At 38.6% G+C, this 21048-nt stretch overlaps 1 protein-coding gene across 1 annotated transcript; it reads left to right on the forward strand.

The window, feature by feature from the left end:
• Positions 1-395: 395 nt before the first annotated feature.
• On the forward strand, positions 396-20398 carry LOC127650829 (apolipoprotein L4-like). Its single transcript, XM_052136474.1, has 9 exons — positions 396-625; positions 9340-9398; positions 14150-14209; positions 14415-14474; positions 15337-15414; positions 15523-15562; positions 15648-15699; positions 15805-16219; positions 18350-20398. The coding sequence occupies exons 2-9, from the start codon at positions 9363-9365 to the stop codon at positions 18809-18811; spliced, it is 1203 nt and encodes a 400-aa protein (XP_051992434.1). The 5' UTR covers positions 396-625; positions 9340-9362; the 3' UTR covers positions 18812-20398.
• Positions 20399-21048: the final 650 nt, after the last annotated feature.

Consider the following 21048-nt stretch of genomic DNA (forward strand, 5'->3'; position numbering starts at 1 on the left):
ACATAACATGATCGTATTTACACATAATGCACAAGTCAATGTTGAGGTTTGTTTGAGTTCCCTGAACTATAGTTCAGATGTAAGTCTTTATCCTTTATATATAAATATATATAAAATATATTAATATATAAAAAAAAACATACTGACTTGCTGCTGTGTTTTAACTATAGGCATTCTTAAAGTTGTGCAGTATACAAAAATGTACAAAGTTTCTGTCGATTTTATTTCATCTATATAGATGTAAATAAAGTATATTAAAATATATTCACTACTTTGCTTTCTTTTTAACAGATTGTGATGCGAACCATGCAACTTTGCTTTGCTATTCTGAATAGCTAAATTTGGAGTAAGCAGACACGCCCAGTGATCATGTGCTTTTTCTGATTCTAGGAAGAGTCAATGGATCGTAGCTTTACAGTGTAAACTAAAGGGTGCAGTTCTGTTCCGTTCTTTAGTCATGTGGGGTTGTCAGATTTGACAAAGTGAACTTGTTGTCAGACGAACATCTGGCATCTTTTAAATGTTTCCAGAACAGTAACTCCAGACAAGCGCTGAATACACATTTGTTTGCTTGGGCATTTCGATTTGTGGAAAAAGATAAACAAGACTATCAAAATCATTAGAGGTAAGCGCTGTTCATCGGATTTGATCGTACGTGTTTTGTGTATGAAGATCGCATGCTTGGAAAAGTTCAAAAGAAAAAAGAGCAAGCTGGCGATAATGTTGTTTTCGAAAGTTTATGCCATGTTGTTCGCAAATGTCATTGGCCAAAAAGTTCAAGTACAGCGATTCCGTAGCCTGGAGCAAAGGCGTTATGCTCAGCTTGTGAACAACTTCGTCATATTCGGGCGTCTTATGGCAAGCCCTTTTAACAAGTATTCCTCATACTGTTTTGAAGGAGCTAGTACTTTTTTATTAATTTTTTTTTTAAATTATAATTTTTTTTTTTAAATAAACGTTTTTAATTTAGTTTCATTCTGAGGCTGAGCAGAAACAATATTATTTTTTTTTCTTTGTTTCTGGTGATTTAATTACAGAATTAAATAAAAGAATGATTCCACATGCATCAAGCATGCTTGGAAAAGTTCAAAAGAAAAGATAATTTTGTTTTCGAAAGTTTATGTCATGTTGTTCGCAAATGTCTTTGACCTAAAAGTTCAAGTACAGTACAGGGATTCCGTAGCCTGGAGCAAAGGCGTTATGCCCAGCTCAGGGGCGAAAATTTCATCAAAATGTTTGGGGGGCAATAAACATAACAATTCTCAAGAGCAATTTTTGAAGGGGACACCAAGGTATTTTTTGTTGTTGCCCCGTTTGCATTTGTATTATTTTATTTCTTAAACAATTATTTTAAGAATATATTTACAATACACATATTTTAATGATATTTTAGGGGGACAGACAACCCTCAGATAGGGGGGGTCCTGACCCCTCCCGATTCCGCCTATGGCTCAGCTTGTGAAAAACTTTGTCACATTCTGGCGTCTTATGGCAAGCCCTTTTAACAAGTATTCCTCATATTGTTTTGAGTTTTTTGTGAAAAAATTTAAAATGAAACGTTTTTAATTTAGTTTCATTCTGAGGCTGAGCAGAAACAGTATTTTTTATTTTTTTGTTTCCAGTGATATAATTCCAGCATTAAATAAAAGAAATATAAGTAACATCTTTTTAATAAATGTACTCTTAAAATTAAATATATCCTCCCAAAATATTTTGAATGTTAATTCATCCACCTAAAATCAATTAATAGCCTAAAAGTCTTTGTCCTGCATGCCACCGAAAATGTCCATGTAATTCCGAAAATGTTTTGTGATAAAAAATGTTATACAACCTTTGGTTTCATGGAAAAATTATCGAAACAAAATGAACCGGTTATTAACCACATACCAGCATTTAAAAGTAACATTTTCACTCTGGAACAGATGAAAGGGATTTTGTTTCTGTTTTCAGTTGCATTCTACAAAAAATTTAGTTAATGTTCAATTTCCGTTCCTTGATCCGTTTAAGTCCCTGCTTAAGAATAATGTCAACATTCCAATAATATTCAAACATACTCACTAAAATCATTTTAATATTTCATATATATATATTTGACGTTCTAAAACCAACAATAAGTCTCTCTCTCAAGCATGCACACTGATTAAAGTAATAGTTCACCAAAACATTATAATTCTCTCATCATTTACTCACCATTATGCCATCTCAAACTCGTGACTTTCTTTTGCGGACTCAAACGAAGATATTTGGATGGAGTTATGAGGTGTTTTTGTCTATGGTGTCAAACATTTTAAGCTCCAAAAAGGACATAAAGGCACATAAAGGTAATCCTCTCAACTCAAGTGGTGTAATCATGTCTTCTTAATCGATATGACCGGTTTTGGGTGAGAAACAGACCACGGTACTATTCATGCCCTCGTGAAAGACGGTAAGTACACATTCTTGTACCTTTGTCTTTTTGCCTTTTTTGTTTTAAAGTTTGTAACGTGATTTATCTCGGAGCTGATTGGTTTGGTTCATGGCATAGAACTTTTTAATTAAGGATTTTTTTAAAAGTCTATGGAAGAAATAAATGGGAAAATACTTCCGGAACCAATGCGGCTGAAAAGGCGGATGGGCTCTATTGGTTTAAAACTTTACGAAGGTACTGTCGAACCCAACACTACACTAGTATCAATAATCACTGGTACTTATTAATTATATACTAATACTTATTCCTTTGCTATTATTCATTTTTCCACAGTGGTGTATAAAGACCACAAATCCTGTAAATGAGTAAAAGTAAAGATATTTTTCTCCATTAAAAGTATCAGTACCCCTTCATATTTCTACTTGAATAAAAGTACTTAAGTACTTACAGTACTTTTGAATGTACTTGAGTATTAAAAGGAAAAGTATTAGACTATTATGTTTTTTATTATATTTAACCCTCAGAGACCCAGTTTAAAGCGGTGGTTTTTTTTTATAAACTATGGATTGCGAACCAAATTGGGTCATGTAGTTGGATTGTTACTCAATGGTTATCAGTTATGTGCTTCCTAAGTGTCCGTGTTCAAACAAATGCTCTTTCAAATAGCTGCATTTTCGGTAAATTTGCTCTATAACCTAAAGTTTTGCACCTTACCCTTTCTCTCTTCTCTTCTCTACTCTTTGTCTGCTGTGTTTAATTTATATTCAACAAATCATTGGCATACTAAGCAGAAATGTTGTTAAAAATAATACTGGTGCTTCATGCATAGTGACTTTAACACGATTAACGTTACCATCGTCAATAGTAATGATAGTATTTTTCTGAATTCTACTGTATATTAACATTTATTTCAATTTGATCAAGTGGTGTTTAAATTAAATTATTCATTAGAACTTTAATCAAATTAAAATATAACCAATAATTTTAAACATATATTGTATTATTTTTATCAAATGAAGTGCTTTTATACAGAACCTCACAGCACAGTCCAAAATACTACATTAGAGTATAGTTATATTTGGCAAATAACAGAGCTATAGATGTGAGATATTGCTTAAATTTAATTAAATTACTTTTAATTTATTCTTAGCAGCAGCAGTAGTAGTAGTAATAGTAGTAGTATTACAGTAAATATTACATACTTTAGTAGTGTTCAAATTCTGTCTTACTTTTTTCCATTTAAATGTAGCTTTTATTTTGCCGGAGCATTTATTTTGAAGCGTTATTATGATGCTAGCTTCTCAATCCGGAAAAGCTGGTCACGTGAATCAAAGTTAAAGGATCCAGTAACGATACCGGAAGTGCTCCCTGGCCAGTAGTGTTCTAATTCCTTTGTTATTGTTCACATCCTTAAAATGGTCAGTAGTGACTTTTGAATAGATTCCAGTGTCTATATTGGAAAAATAACTATTATCTAATGAGTAACAGAAAACTTGAACAAGATACTAGTCACTATTGGAATACTTACCAGTAACTAAACAATAAGTACTATTAACAAAAAACAGATTCTAGTAAGTTTTAGGGGATACATCTTAAAAGGGTTTACCATAGCAATCCTTTGAGTTCTGGCTGCTCCACCAGCTCTTCCCCTTGAACCTCTGGCTGCTCGCTAGCTCCACCCCTCGAGCCTCTGGCTGCTCGCTAGCTCCGCCCTTTGAGCCTCTGGCTGCTCTGCAGCTCCACCTCCTTAGCCCCATGCTGGTCCCTTCCGGGTGCCAGCTCCCAGGCTGCCTGATTCCAACCCCTTCCTGGAGCCACCTCCCAAGCCGCCTGATCCCGCTCCATTCCTAGAGCCTCCGTCCAGGCTGCCATATCCCACCACTTACCTGAACCCTCCTCCCAGGCCGCCGGAACCCCATGACCCTGCCTCCTACCTGGACCCTCCTCCCAGGCTGCTGAACTCCACCCATCCAAATCCTCCAGGTTGTTAATTTTTTGGGGTGTCAAGAGCCACCCTTTAAAGAGGGGATATGTCACGGTACTGGTGGACTTTGGTTCATGGGTGCACACTATGTTTTTAGTTTGAAGTTTAGTTTCAGTATCTTGTCTCTGTGTTCTGTGCTCCCCTTTGATTGCTCCCAGGTGTGTCTTGTTTCATTGTCTTTCTACCTTTTTATTGGTTGCCTTGTCTTCTTGTTACCCATTTCAATGTATATAAGCCTTATGTTTGCCTTTGTATTGTTGATGTTATGTCTGTGTTTATCTCGTGTTTGTTTGGCCTTGTTTTTAATAAATTACAAATGGGTTCATACAAATCCTACATCTTGTCCTGCTCTGCTTAACCCTGACATTACAGAAATGAGCAAGTTCTGCGCATAGCCAATTACCACCAGGTGCATGCTGGTTAGAAATGCTGCCAACTTGCTGATATCTCATGGTGAAATGTCGCAACAGCTAGGTAGGTGCAGTTCTCAGGGTCAGGACCTTATTGCAATACCTCCCATAGTTGTAATTGTAACTATATTGTCACAAAGGGTTTCCTTTACCTCAGGGGTTTCTTGCAACTGGCTGCAAGGGCTGCAGTTGCTTTCTACCAGCTGTGCAAACTAAAAGCATGATGGGAAACAACTTGCTGGCAACACAGCTCAGTGGCCCATTGGCTTAGAATATCTGTGATGTTTTTTCTTCTCTAGAATTGTAGTCCTTTAACTGTAATATTATTTGTGTGTGTGTCTGAGTGTGTGCGCATATGTGTGTGCATGAATAACGTTTTGATGTTCGACACTCCCTATACTCTGACAGTGTCAGACAGCAACAAAGACTGCAAATTTAGTATCTGCCTTTGCCTTTGATTTCTTGTCCACTACGAGAAGTGGGAGTTTTACCACGTGACAGGTCTTTTTGTTAATTATCATTTCTTCCTTACTACACTCGCATACTTTTGTGTCCTCATAGTGGTTGGCATCTCAAGTGAGCCTAAGAGTTTAATTTAGCTATGCAGCACATCAATGTCAGATATACGTTGATGGGCCAATCTTCTGTTCAAGGTTTACTTTATTGCCATCTGGTGGCCAAAATATTAAGCACCCCTAGTAAGAACATTATGAAGCAATAAAATGTATTATAAACCCTATTAGCCTATGTCAACTTCGTGTTTTGCTCACTAAATGTAAATGTGTTTATAAAATAAATAATAACTAAGTGAAGCCTCAAGGGCTTCATATATGAATTAAGAAGTTATTGTATTATGTAAAAAAATTTAAACAATGTATGAAAGTAAATTGATTACTAATTATTCATGTGTAAATTGGAATATGAATGTTTGCTGGACATTAACATTTAATTAACAGGGGAGTGAAATGTGCTGACATGACTGGTTCAAACTTATTCTGGGCTTTGCGATTCTTTTGAACCAGATAGCGAAGCAGTCACATGGTTTTCAGCCGAAAACCACAGATCACATGTTTTTCACAATGAAATTGTTATGTAGGTCAGATTGAATATGTGTGAAAATATCATTAAAGGTCATTAATGGTGTAACAAACGTATTTGTTCAAGTGTGTATAGTTTCACTGATACAGGCATGCTTGAGCTGGTATTTACAGATTTACTGTTACCTACAAACACGAACTCACTGTTCACTAAGTCATTTTGAAATATCTGCGGTTAACATGAATTAATTGATGGCAACAAAAATGCCCTTCTCTCTCTCTTGGTTGCTCTGTAATATTGGTTTCCTGAAAGGAGGGAATGAGACACGGCTTTGGCACCATGACACTAGCCGACATTAACATTGGATTCATGCTCTCATTCCTACCAGTGGGAATAGAGAGTCTATAGCTTTGGATCTAACATATATTAACCATTTTATTGGTTAGTGATCAACCCTGTTCCTCCATGAATGTGTGGGAAGAGAGTGAAGATACATGTTGGTTATACAATCTGGCCACATTGCTAGTGGAAGCCCAACTTGCAGACAGACATATGTCTCCTAGAGACACGCCCTTTGCCAATGCCCTGGAGGAAGCCATATTCCTGTTGAATGAGCTGTTTTGCCCATGGGGCATTGTGTGCCTTGCGAGTCATATGCAAGTGTGTGGCAGGGCGGGGCTGGGTCGTGATCATACACACCCGGTCCCTTATCAGGCTAATCAAGCCTCCGAGAGGGATAAAGGTCGACTGCGGAGGATTGTGCTGGAGAGAGAGATTTACGGACATGTGTGTGTTTGTCTTCTGTTTAAGTTTTATATTAAACCATTATTTATATTGAAAAGCCGGTTCTCGCCTCCTCCTTTCCATTGAACCCCTTTACACTGGTGCTGAAATCCGGGAAGGAGGAGGGATACGCCGTAGTAGAGTTCTCGCCACTACCGTCCACCCCAATGGAGCAGCCTTGGCCATCTGCCGGGGGACGAGGAGCCCAGCCGCCTGGAAGAGGACGACGGCCACTGAAACGCGGTGGTGTCTGAGACCGCCGACCGCGAGCGGGGAGGGGCTCGCTGCCGACCGCCAGGGGTGGGGGAGACCCCTTCTGTTCCCTGAGAACACGGCGGGGCGTTCCGTCCGCCAGGGGCTGGAGGAATGCCTCCGATGCGCCCGGAGAGGCGTGGCTGTTGTTCGTTAGAGGGTGGAGGAGTGGCTGAGGAACAAGCTACGACGTATCGGAGAACTGGCGAGTAAGTGTTTTTTTTTATCTCTCTCTCCTCTCTCTCTCTCGCTGCCGCTCCGCGTTGGCCTTTTCCCTCTCATTTAAATTTTACAGTGTTTTTTTGGGGGGGGTATACTGGGTACACAAGCTTGTTACAGGAAGTACCCCCCATTTAATTATTTCAGGTTCCCTCCCCTTGTCCCCTCCCTCATCCAGATAGATGGGGATGACCTGCCGGCAGACAGGGCAAGAGGCACGCCCCTCCCCAGGGAAAGAGGGGAGGATGTACGTCATGCCGGGGGCTCCCCTGTCTGAGAGAACGAGGGAGGAATGTGGCAGGGCGGGGCCGGGCCGGGTCGTAATTATACATACCTGGTCCCTTATCAGGCTAATCAAGCCTCCGAGAGGGATAAAGGCTGACTGCGGAGGATTGTGCGGGAGAGAGAGATAGTTTACAGACATGTCCGTCGTGTGTGTTTGTCTTCTGTTTTATTTATAAACCATTATTTGTATTGAAAAGCCGGTTCTTGCCTCCTCCTTTCCATTGAACCCCTTTACAAAGTGCAATAGCATCCACGACCCTGTGGGACATTCTTTGCTTGGAGATGGCTTTGAGCAACCTCCAAATAAAAAAAACAGTTGTTCTAATACCCTGAATGGACTCATTTGGTTAATGTACATGTAATGCTTTCACTGGGCAGAGCATGAGTAGTCTCTTAAAGGGAGCAGAGGATAACAATATAAAAGCCACAATTGTAGTGCTGTCTTATAAGTCAGGACGTGAAGTTTACTGTCTGACAGAAAGGCTCACAGAGCCAAGGGGACTGTAAAGTTCCAGACGATTTATGTGCCACACAGTTTGTGCACCTTTCCAAACAATGAATGCCCATTGCACAGCCTATGTTGAATGCATCTGTGGTTCTCCTCAAGATCAACTGTAGCTTAATAGCTTTGTGTCAGTATGAGGCAAAGATTACCATGTTGCCAAGCATGATGAGGGACACTCGGGCCTGCAGAGGTCATGTGTGACAGCCCAAAGACAACCTGCAGGGCAGGGCCTTGAACTGGAATGCATTCCTCTTGAAGGTGAATGTAAAAAATTGGCCTGCAACAAGGGGATATTTTTTCTGCACATACTTTATGCTCGCTAAACACCAACCAGTTCAGTGGACAGACCTTAGACAAAATCTGTCTCTGAGTAAATACCTTGAATGGAGACTTATAAGTGTCCAATTTAGGCGCCTCAAGACTAGTATGGGCCCCAGCCCACCGTCCTACTCGGCAACTGACCATTAATGGCTGTAGATGTTATTCTGATCCTTTGCACACTGGTACTTCCGCTATCGCATCTTTGGCAATATGTTTGTGCCTCGCGCAGCTGCTACAAGGTCTGTCAGTCGTGCTGGGTCATGTCATGTGTTCTGGCATACTGAACAGTAAAGACAAAAAATAGCATTCTCATTCCCAGCAAACAACAATGGGAAAACCAGAGTGTTATACTGGGAATACCAAAGAAACGCTCCACAGGGACTATCTAGCATTCCTACCTCGCAATGAGGATTTAAGTTTGTGTTGTCACATAGCAATACTCTAGTATGACGTGGACAGGCATCAAAAAGACCTGTGTCAAGCCACAAACTCGCAACTGCAGAAAAACCAAGGGGGCTGTTTAAGTGACACCGTAAACCTAAAAGTGTTGTGACATGCCGAGTTTTTCTTTCCACCTTTTCAAGCATCATTTAGAAGAGTGGACTGAACATGTGAGTCTGTCATGTGTGCCAATATGGCAACCAAGTCGAGTTTCATTCTTAGGAAGGAAACACTGACTGGGCACCAACACGCTCTTTATCCAGTTGACCCTGTTCTTAAGGCTCAAGTGAAAATCCAAACCAACTCGTGTTCATGTGTTCACTTGAACACAATCAATCTCAGTGAGGCTCAGTCCACACTATATACAGCGCTGCACTATATACACACTGAACAGGCAGCTGTTTAACATGGAAAAAAGAGGCACGTAAGGCTTGAACCTTCGACAAACCCTCCTAATATCTCTGCCCTTTATATACTCGTGTCTTACTCATACAGTCCCTCGGGAGCTGTAGAGGACCAAGCCTGAGGAGAGAGGAGAGGAGAGGCTTTCAGAACATAAGCGAGTGGCTAGAGCATTCTCATTCTTCGATGCAGCCTCGAAATTACCTTCTTTAAAGGGAACTTGTTAGTACCAATCCCATGTACCAATCATGTTTTCCTAAATCAAAGTTATAAGTGGTTGTTTATTTTGCAGGAAAGACTGGTGGAATTGGTGGAATGCAGAAACAACATCCCACTGAATCATCTTCACAGGTAACAGATTCTTTTAAAAGGTGGTTAAAGATTTCTGATGGTAATCCAGAAGGATTGATGTAATTATAACCCCTTTTGGTAGCATGAACTATAAGTCCAATATGATCCTCTGAGTTTCAAATTATCATAGTGCTTACAGAGCTCCAGAGTGCAAATAAAACGGTTGCAAATGATTTAAAATGTAGTCGCCATTGGCGACAGTCGGTTTGTGTGTGTCAAATATGCATCAGATAAACTGTGTCTCGTTTCGAAGGCTGCGTCCTCTGGACGATGCATTTGTCAGCTGCATATGTCATCGATATGTATGATTATAATATATAATTATATAAATAAAATAAAGTATTATAGACTAAAAATACACATGTAAAATTAATTTTCTTTTCTCTCTACATCTTTATAACTCTCCTAAAATTATGTCATACATTCTCTTCCAAAGGCACTTTGTTCCCTTCTCACTCAAAGCGCTCACGCTTTTTAAAGAGTGGCATGCTGTCATAGCAACCATGTTACATTACATTTCCGTTTGTCCTTGAAGGCTTGTTTAAAGGAGGACGCTCGGTATACTGAAGCCTTCAAAGGAGGCTTCTTACCTAGCACGTAGCCTTCTAAACGTGACACAGCTATATAACCATGAGTTATTAAACACATCTTTAGAGCTTACGCCACTTTTTACCTATTCTGTTATGATGAACTCACTGCACCACACGCAACAATGAATCCAGCGTGAGAGAGTCTTCTTCTTTATTTCTTAATGGCGGTTCGCAAGCTGAAATCGTGCATTACTGCAATTTACAGTACGCATTGGATCAGAGACTACCCCTCTTTGAACAACCCTCCGTCTGGACCTATCAAGGCTCAAGCCTCCGTTGGCACTGCATGTTCAGCTCCTCCAGTATTTGGTCCGAGCCCCTAACATTTCATGAATTACCCGAAAAAAAGAAGTGAGGGTGTGAAGTGAACTCAGGAGCTCTGGTTAGTTTGAATCAGAATCACTTTCTCAGCGAATCATCCATCAGTGTGTTCACAACTGGGAGTGCAGACATTTCAAAATTGCTGTCCCATGTGCATTTCGGGCCTCTTTATATTTAAAAGTTCAGCACCACATGGGTTATTAGCTGTCTTCCTTTTCTTGTGCTTTCTATCTTGTTTCTGAACAACAATCTAAATCGAGCAATTATACGATTTGGTGACTAAAAACAGCTATTTGGCACCTTAATGTTTTAGTTCAATCAACTTTCAGCAGCTATTAGACAAGGTTAACAAAAGCAGATTGGAATGAATTAGCTGCTTGCCCCAGAGGTCTGTGCAAAATTGTGGGAAAAAGGAAAATATTTTCAAAAAATAAAGAAAAGGCCACCAGAAGGTGGTTTTACAAGACTGTAAATGGTTTTGATTCTGAACTACTTTGCTTCAAGAAACACAGGATTCAATCAATTCACATGTTTAATTGTTGAGATCATTTTAAAAACCTACTTTTGCAAACTTGTACTGTTTTGATTTTTTTTATTATTATTATTGTTTTTCTGTCCTAAAACAGTTTGGGGTGTCATAGACCGTAAGTCGTAAAGACTCCAAACTTGGCATGGTGGTGGTCCCAAATCCCAGCCACTACTCAGGCCTACCTTCACACACCCATCTGACTGCTTCAGAGTTATAAGCAAAGTTATAAGTTTGTCTGTGGCCCATTTTGGCTTATCCACCTATATCTTCTTGAATGCAAAGTCCTACTTAACAAAATTGGTAAACGTTCACTTGAAAATATTTTCGAGAATGTATAACGAATTTTGTTCACTTCTTCCCATATGGTATTCTATGTCTAAAACCCCATCAACACCTTCATCCAGGAAGTTGGAATTTGACATGAATCTTTTTTGGTTCAAGTAGTAACATATCCTTAAAGAGCAACATGCAGGTTGGACACCCCTATATAGCATAGTGTATGTTGATGATAAAACAACTAGATTTTCTGAACTGGAGTAATATATATTTAGCCATTAACGATATTTTGAGATAAATTGTGATAAAATAACTTCCGCGTCTATAAAGCACTAACCGAAGTGACGATGGGCGAGGAGTCTGGTCAAGTTCAAGCTCAGGTTACAATGGATGCGAATGAAGAAACCGAGTTCTCCGGTGTCGACCGAACATGCCTATGATGGCCCACAGGCCTATAATTATGAGCAAATTAAGAGTTAAAATAATTAAAAGTAAGACTTACTCTGCTACGTCCTCGTTTTCGTTGCACAGAATGTCTGCTAACGTTAGCACTTTGTCCTCCAGTCCAGCCCGCGCCAAAATCCGGTATACACTTTGACGGTGGACTTGATTCCATCGAGTGCACCGAGGGAACAGCATCAGTAATCAGCCTCACGTGGTCCTTACTCCGAAATCCCATCCGAGACTCCAACAAATCTCCAGGTCGATAATTCTCCGGAGTGAAACGTGCGCCACAAACGACCGAGTGTGTGGTAACAGACGCGGCAGTGAAGTCTGCTCTCTTCACCTGCACAAAACGCACTCAAGACCGAAAAGCCTTGTTTTTTCTAGAAGGAAAATGATGGACACGATGTCCTGACAGGCTGGAATTAGTGCAACCAGCACAAACACAATAATTTACCATTATGGCTTCTCTAAAACTTTCTGTACTGCTCTAACTACATCAACACCCACAATGAGAGCTGACCATGAGCTATTTTGTTTGCCTCAGCCCTACGCCATATGACGCGTTGATAGCGGGAAAGGCGTATTCCAGAGCCTAGCACATTTTCATCAAAATCTCTACATCAAATGAGATTTCATTAGTAATTTCTACATATGTGTTTTTAAAAGACCTCTGCAGACAATATAAAGTATTAATTCAGTTATAAATTCAACCTGCATGTTGCTCTTTAAAATATTGATTCGACAAATCAACAAAAATGTCTGGCAGCAGCTTCTTTGGTTCAAGTAGTAGCATAGTAGCCAATTGCTAATCCAATTTCAGCAGCTAATAGCATGCATTGTGAACGGGTTTTGGATCCATTTACAGGTTGCAAAAATTAGGCTGTACAACCAATTTTGTGTGAATATAACACAATTTGAGAATGCTATTTTGCAACAAGGTGGCATTATAATAAGCTAATTCACGTTGTTGTTCAGAACTCCGGTACCGAATGGGCTAGAAAAAAAAATATTTCCTAGGAGTCCTTCAGTGCCTTCAAATCATTTGGTCATATGGACGCTTTAATAAGCTAATTCACGTTTTTGATCTGAAACCGTATAGACTAGAATAAAAATTTATGTTTCTACAAGATATATTCTGTAAAATGAGACTACTTTTGTCAACAAGTTTTTCCAACTCCTTCTAGACCTCTGGTCCAATTTACACAAAATTTGGCATGTACTGTACATCTAGAGACCCTCATGATCAAAGATTTCCAATAGAATTTAGATTTTTCAAATCATTTAGAAGATAAAAGGCAATAAATGATTTGGCCAGTCCGAACATAATTAAACTTTCGACAGGATTTATTTTTAATTTTTTGAATATTTATGCCAAAATAGGGGCACTACAACTAAAAACCAGTTAGAACTCTGAAAGGGTCAAGAACGTTTTTGGTACTTTGATGAAGTCCAGTCGAGGAGGTGCTAGCATATCCTTAAAATATTGAGTGCTTCTCATTTCCTAAATTGTGCATCCTCGTTTCCTCACTCCTTGACCCAGACCCAGAAACCAATCAAAGTCCGCCATTAATAAGGACAATCAAGGAAGCTTCCTGAGGACGCTTGAGTGAGGAACCACAGGAGCATCCTATGTAGAAGACTTTTTGGCCGAAGCCCGCTTAAATGCACGCTTAAATTCTGGTACTATAGTTTTAATTCGAGTTTCACCTTTGCTGATTAAATAAACCATAATTGTCACGTACTTCCACAGTGCAACTTGAATTATTTTGATTTATTATGAATATATTAATAAATAAAGTAATAAAGTAATTACATAACGGCAAGCACACCGAGGCGCTCTGAAGTGATGCTTGAGTGAGCGAGACATTTCAATTTACAAATCCATCCTCGTTTCCTTTTCTTCCATCCTTTCCTCATTTCCTAAGAGGGTGGAACTAGGAAACGAAGAAAGGAAGCAAGGAAACAAGGATGCACAATTTGCAAAATGAGAAGCACCCATTGATTGGACAGTTCAGGCAAAATGGCCATATTTTGAAAAATCTACTTTTTCAAGCTTGTCCCATGTCGTTTCTCTGATTTGCACGCAATTTGTAGCGTATCATCTACAGACCCTCATGACAAAATGATTTCAAAAGAATTTTGATTCATTTAATCGTTTCACAAGTATACGCTTATACATTCTTCATGTGTTGTCTATAATGAGTAATTGGTTTCTTGTGAATGTTCAAATATCACAAAACTTGGTACACATAGACAACATGACACGCCGAGGTCACATGACAATTTAATTCATTTCTCTTGTTAACAGAAAATCAAAACACAGTAAAATTGAACTGTGAATGACAGATGAAAGGTGTACTTCTAATTTTGTCCACTAGGATGATAATTTTGTCCACAAGATATGAAATCTATACAAGTCTGCAAACCCCATGCCTACAAAGTAACTAGAGTACTTAGTAAATGAAATTACCCTTGACAGATGTTGGTTTTTTTTTTTTCTTCAAATTTGAAATTTGTTGGACATTTTCTCCACTTTTCCAAATTACTTGGACAATGATAACTGCTTGTGTCTATTTTTTTTTCTTCAGGATCCTGGAATAATCCTGGGAATGATTCAGAAAATGAATCCATTCAGGTTTTTCTCACAGGTACTCACACACACACACAATTTACGTATTTGCATTTTGAGAAAAAACAAATCTTTGTAAATTGGGTACAAATTTCTGGGGGCAAATTTGTCCACAAACCAACTATCACTTAAGGTATCAGCACAATCCAGATTGTGATTTTCATGCAGTGCACAGCACTAAATGTTTGTCTGTTTCAGCATCTCTGTCTCATTTCTTTCTGTAGAACAGAACCAGTGAACCTCTAATAGTCTCTGCAGCAGCACACACAGATGAGAAAACACAGGTAAAGCACAACTATCTATCTATCTATCTATCTATCTATCTATCTATCTATCTATCTATCTATCTATCTATCTATCTATCTATCTATCTGTCTGTCTGTCTGTCTGTCTGTCTGTCTGTCTGTCTGTCTGTCTGTCTGTCTGTCTGTCTGTCTGCCCCTTATGGAATTCTTTATGATTTGGATGTATAGGCTGCCTGTTTGTTTGTTTGCATGTTAATGTACTAATAAACAAACAATTAAAGTAATGTTACGGGTTGAATACAAGTAAAGATGTACTCTGTGTTCAGCATTTGTGGCATGCTGTTGACTTGTGCCAAAAAAAAAGAAAACGCTTCGACAGTTATACGGAGGTTCATTGTTAATGCATAACTGTCAACACACTTTTTATGTTTCTTAGTGGATTTCTTTCAACATGGTGTGTTTTTTATTAGAATTGACTTTTTGTAGCAGGGCTCTGTGCTAAAATTTTTATGTTTTATGTTCTCTTGCCCCTAAGTGAACATTTTTACACAGTCAAACATTAAAGAGCACAGTATATATAAAAATATATATATATATATATATATTGCTAACACTTTCTACTCTTATTAATCATTTAACATTATATAATTTTTTACAGATTTGAAGAAGATTCAATTAAAATGAAAATATATTTATCAAACTTTCATGGCATTCACAAATATTTAAATCATTTTTAAGTTCTTCCTAATCTCTATACTTGCACGTGCTGTATGTTATTCATGGAAATGATTATAAAGGCTTAACAATATAGCCTTTCTACTATCTTCTTTTCTCTACATGTTTGTGTTGGAGTCTGTGACTGTCTCTAATTCAGTCTCATTTCTGCGTGTTATTATTGCAGGCCAACCCTGAATTTCAAACATCAAACATGACAGAAGTTCTTTCGTCCAGCGAAGGCAGCCCTCTAGATAGTGAGGATGTATGTTAAGCCCTGAATTGATACCAATGCCACATTTGAGAAACAGATGATTCCAGGATGTATGTGTGAGTTCAAACATTAATTGAGAGATATGTCTTATATTCACAGGATGAAGATGGTTTGCTGGCTTGGTGGAGAATTGTGGAAGGTATTTTGTTAAGATCTAGTCTTGTTCTTAATACGTTTGACCTCTGTCTGTGCCTTCTGCGATGGGTTTCCCTTTGAATCCTCAGGTTGGGGAGAATGGAATGAGGCAACTCAGTTTAATGAGAAAGATGGAGAAAAGTGAGATTGTTTTTCTTTCTTTCATTACATTTTCTGAGGAAAAACAAAAGACATAAGAAAATGTGCAGAGTAAAATAACTCTCTCTGTCTACCACACACTCTCAGAGCAATAGAAGCAGCAGCTAACAGAGTCTTCATGGCTGCCAAACTCTTCGTTCATCTGCTCGACCAGAGGGAGGCGTCGCTACAGCAGCGGATACTTGATTTATTAGCATTAGCCGATGCGGCAGACAACTTCCACAAGAAAACGGTAACCGCTAGCGTTGGAGGCGGGGTGGCCAGCGTAGCCGGAAGTATCACCACCATCACTGGCCTGGTGATGGCGCCTTTTACCTTTGGGACTTCTCTTATTGTAACTGCGGTGGGCATCGGTGTTGCGACCGCTGGTGGAGTGGCATCTGCGTCTGCAAATATCACAGACACTGTTCACTCCAACACAGACAGGAAGAAGGTGGAGAAGATGATCCAAGACTACCAGCACGAAATTAAAGATATTAAAGAATGCTTAGACTTTCTCCAGGTAAGGAAAGTGGCAAAAAGAATCTATACTTTATACCCAAACTTTAAACATATAAAATAAATTAACAGTTACAGCGAAGATTTAAATACACTCAATGACCACTTTCATTGGGTACACCTGTACACCAACTTATTCCTTTGATTATCTAAATCAGCCAATCGTGTGGCAGCAGTGCAATGCATAAATCATGCAGATATGGGTCAGGAGCAACAGTTAATGTTCACATCAACCATCAGAATGGGTTGATAGAGTCTATAGAGTTTAGTCAGAATGGTGCCAAAAAACCAAAAACAACCGCTCTGTACAATTGTAGTGAGATGAATAGCATCTCAGAATGCCCAACACGTCGAAACTTGAGGTAGATGGGCTACAACTGCAGAAGACCACATCAGTTTCCACTTCTGTCAGCCAAGAACAGAAAGCTGAGGCTGCAGTGGGCCTACCATCTGCATGTCGTTGCAGAAATCGAGATTCATCTGACCAGGCAATGTTTTCCAGTCTTTACCTGTCCAGTTTTAGTGAGCCTGTGCCCACTGCAGCTTCAGCTTTCTGTTCTTGGCTGACAGAAGTGGAAACTGATGTGGTCTTCTACAGTTGTAGCCCATCCACCTCAAGTTTCGACGTGTTGTGCATTCTGAGGTGCTATTCTGCTCACTACAATTTACAGAGGAGATAGGCCAGTGTCAAAGGAGTGCTTTTTCTTCTCACAGATTGGACATCGTGTTTGATTCCAAACAGCCAACAGAATATACAGGATATGCCCTTGTTTGTTGAAATATTGTCAGGGAAAATTAATTTAACATTGTGGCGTGATAAAATAACCTGCTCATTGGCTAGTCAGTTGACAGCTTTATATGTAAGGTTGATTTTCTCCCTCATTTTAATGAGAGTTCATTTCAAACCCTGATTTGAAATGTGGTTCAGTTCTGGTGGCCAGGAAATTGTTTAACAGAATACACTGGTGGCATTCATCTGATCACAATCTATAGTTAGGACATTAATAACGTGAATAATTACTATTACAATTTGAAAAAAACATTCAGAACATATTAAACTACTTCAAAGAGTTCTCATCAAAAAATCCTCCACATGCAGCAATGACAGCTTTGCAGATTCTTGGCATTCTACTGAACAGGTAGATCCTGTTGTCCAATGTCTGTGTTTCTTTGCCACTCTAACCTTTTCTTTTAGTTTTTCTGTGTCAAAAGTGGCTTTTTCTTTGTAATTATTCCCATAAGGCCTGAAGCCCTGAGTCTTCTCTTTACTGATGTACATGAAACTGGTGTTGAGCAGGTAGAATTCAATGAAGCTGTCAGCTGAGGACATGTGAGGCGTCTATTTCTCAAACTAGAGACTCTGATGTACTTATCCTCTTGTTTAGTTGTACATCTGGCCTTCCACATCTCTTTCTGTCCTTGTTAGGGTCAGTTGTCCTTTGTCTTTGAAGACTGTAGTGTACACATTTGTATGAAATCTTCAGTTTTTTGGCCATTTCAAGCATTGTATATCCTTCATTCCTCAGAACAATGATTGACTGATGAGTTTATAGAGAAATCTGTTTCTTTTTTGCCATTTTTGACCTAATATTGACCTTAAGACATGCCAGTCTATTGCATACTGTGGTAACTCAAAAACAAAAACAAAAACAAAGACAATATTAAGCTTCATTTAAAGAACCAAATACCTTTAAACTGTGTTTGATATAAGGCCAAGTGATTTTCTAGTACCAAATTAGCAATTTAGCATGATTACTCAAGGATAAGGTGTCAAGGAAATGGGGCCTGTCTTAGATTTGACCAAAAATTGCTTTTTTCAAATAGTGATGGGGCTGTTTTTTACATCAGTATTGTCCTGACTATTCTGATCAGTTGAATGCCACTATGGTGAATTAAAATACCAATTAACTTCTGAAACATAAAAATCTGTACATTATTCTTGGCTGCCAGTGTACATGCTACATATGATTGTCCATCAACGTAGAAAAATGCTTTTTGTCTGTGTAACGGTGCAGTTCTTAGATGCAAGGGCTAAATTCCCATGCTAACCAGCCAAACTCTGACCCCTACAGTTAAACAAACCATTTTCCTCTTCGTCATTCCAATAAATATCTCCACTTTCTGTCCGCTCTAGGCTGGTATGGAGACTCTGGAAGAGTGGAACTTTGAGCGGTACATGGACAGCATCTCCAAAAAGGCTCTGAACATGAACATGAAACACGTGTTGAAAGAGGGTGGCCGGGCTGGGAAAGCTCTCCTCGTCAACACTGAAAATCTCATCAACACGGTCCAGATTCTCAGTGTAGCGGGAGGAGCAGCCAAAGCTGCCCAGGTCATAAGCGTCACCACAGGCGTCATGTCAGGTCTTTTCTTGGCCCTGGATGTCTTCTTCCTGGCTAAGGGATCACTGGAGCTAAGGAAGGGGGCCAAGACAGAGTTTGCGACTAAGATCAGAGAGGTATGCAAGGAGCTACGGGATGGACTGCAAGAACTGAATTGCATCAAGCAACAGCTGCAGAAAAGCATGGATGGGGTTGAGATGGTGATGGATGAGGATGATGATGATGAGGAGGAGGAAGAGAAAGAAAATGAATGAGAACTGGCCAGCTAGAGGAATAAGCTATAGTAATATAGTAAATGGGTGAAAGTAAAAGGTCACCAAGCAGTTATAGAGAAATATATATAAAGAATATTTCTATTGTTCTCCAGTGGTCATTCTATTTTCAATAGTTTTGGTTTTCTTATCTATTTGTTCTCTTTTATTCATTGTATATAGCCAGAGTGAAGAGAGCAAAAACTATTATATTATTTTAGAAAAAACCCTTCCTCAGACACATGCTACACCTTGCTCCACTCACAAATGAATATGCAAATATGCAAATGCATTTCATTCCAAACTGTGACAGAGCCCTTTTGGTTTTCAAAAAAAACTAAAATAATTCTAATAATAATAAATGTGCAATATTAATAAAAAAAAAAACTAGTAAAAGTACTTTGTAGGTACATAATAATAGCAATGCAATTATTTTTGTAAATGGCAGAACCAAATAATAATCATAACTATAGGTGGTGGTGCCTTTAACAGCCATTCGCAGAAGTCTCTTATAAATGCGAGAGACTTCTCAAGCCGCAGGTAACACAGAAAATTGAAATTAAAATTGTTTCACAATTGTAGATGTTAATCATAATTTCAAAAAGTATGACTTGATTGCTGACACATTTCTGATCATGCTCACAATGTCAGTCAACAACAGTAGCGTACGGTCAAGTTCAGTGCGTCCTCTTGTGCTTAACCCTCTCTTGTCCTTGGCATACATGTTACCCAACACATTATATCACAGTCGCAATTTGCAATAATTGTTTTATCATAAATAACCAACATTTCAAATGTAAAATGTACTACAAATATATATAGTTTTTTTTTATTTTTTACACTGTAAATGCTTCCAATTTACATTAAAATATATAAATATGTACAACATGTATTTATGTATGTGTCTGCATTTGTGTATGTGCGTGGGTGGGAGAGCTGTGATTCAGGTTGCTTCAACCACACACACACACACACCCACACACACACTTAATGTGTTTGTAATGTCAATGTTATAATGGACATAATTTATGTTGTTATATGAAAGCATGGACAAACTTAAATTGTTAAGTTGATACTAATTTGCCTTTAAGTTGAGAAAAATACAAAAAGAAAAAAGAATAAAATAAAAGTCCTGAAGCTGGTTGCCAAAGTTTCTCAACTTTTGAATTTTTACAGTGTATTTCATTTAAGTGGAATAAACCTAATTGTATTATGTTGGATTTACTCAGTATTATTGAGCTGTTCAAATGGTGATATCTTCAAAGTCTGGCAGTAACATTGAAATGGTTAAAGGGAAATGGTGCTGGTGATATTGAATTTGTGAGAGTAGTTAGCAGGTTCAATGGGCTCGAGGAGGAAAGGGTCCTCATTTCATGCATCCTCCTTCCCCAAAAGCCAATGTCCAGGAAATGCTGAAGTGCCTAAAAGACAATGAGGTTGACACTGTTCACCCCCCTATTGCTCAACTACTAAACTTCTGTCCACAGCCACAATGAGCATTTTTCATTTTAAGGGTTAAAACTTGTGAAATCCAGACTTCAAAGTCTATGTAATGAACTGAGGCTTTCTGACCTACTACTCTCAATTGAGAGAGGCGTTCCTGTTGACTGTGAGTCATTGAAATATATATATGAAATAAAACATAGACAGATGAGTACTGCTTTAAATATTTGTGACTTATTTAATAACTGAATATGTTAAAATACTGTAAAAACAAACCATTTATTTACACATTTGTAAGCAGTACTCATACTAATTATTTGTTTTAAGTGCCCCCCTTTTTATCTTTTAGCGCCTGCCCCATTGGAGACCTGTGCACTCCAATAATACTAAAATACATGTTCAAATTCATGCTCATTTTTACCATTTTACTAAAACTGATATGCTGAGAATATATGGATTGAATTATGAAAGTGCATTTTATAGTCAATATTCAAGTGTAAATGATTGTCCTTGCTCGAGCAGAACCTAGATGCCGTTATTACATTTTTGGGGGGTTCCAAATGGACCAATTAATAGTCTTGGCATTTTATTACATTTTTCAATTCATTAAAATCCCATTTCCCACACAAAGGTGTACCTCCTCTGTTCATATTTTTTCATTCTCACCACTAGAGGGCAGGTGCAGTCAACTTTACCTCAAGACGGGACCAGAAATAAGGTAAAACAGTTTGGAAAATGCGTGAAACTAAATGTCTTAAATTCCTTCTGAATTCTTTGTTTCAGTAACAACAGGATAT

This window comes from Xyrauchen texanus, chromosome 1 (genome assembly GCF_025860055.1).
Source record: "Xyrauchen texanus isolate HMW12.3.18 chromosome 1, RBS_HiC_50CHRs, whole genome shotgun sequence".
NCBI lineage: Eukaryota > Metazoa > Chordata > Actinopteri > Cypriniformes > Catostomidae > Xyrauchen > Xyrauchen texanus.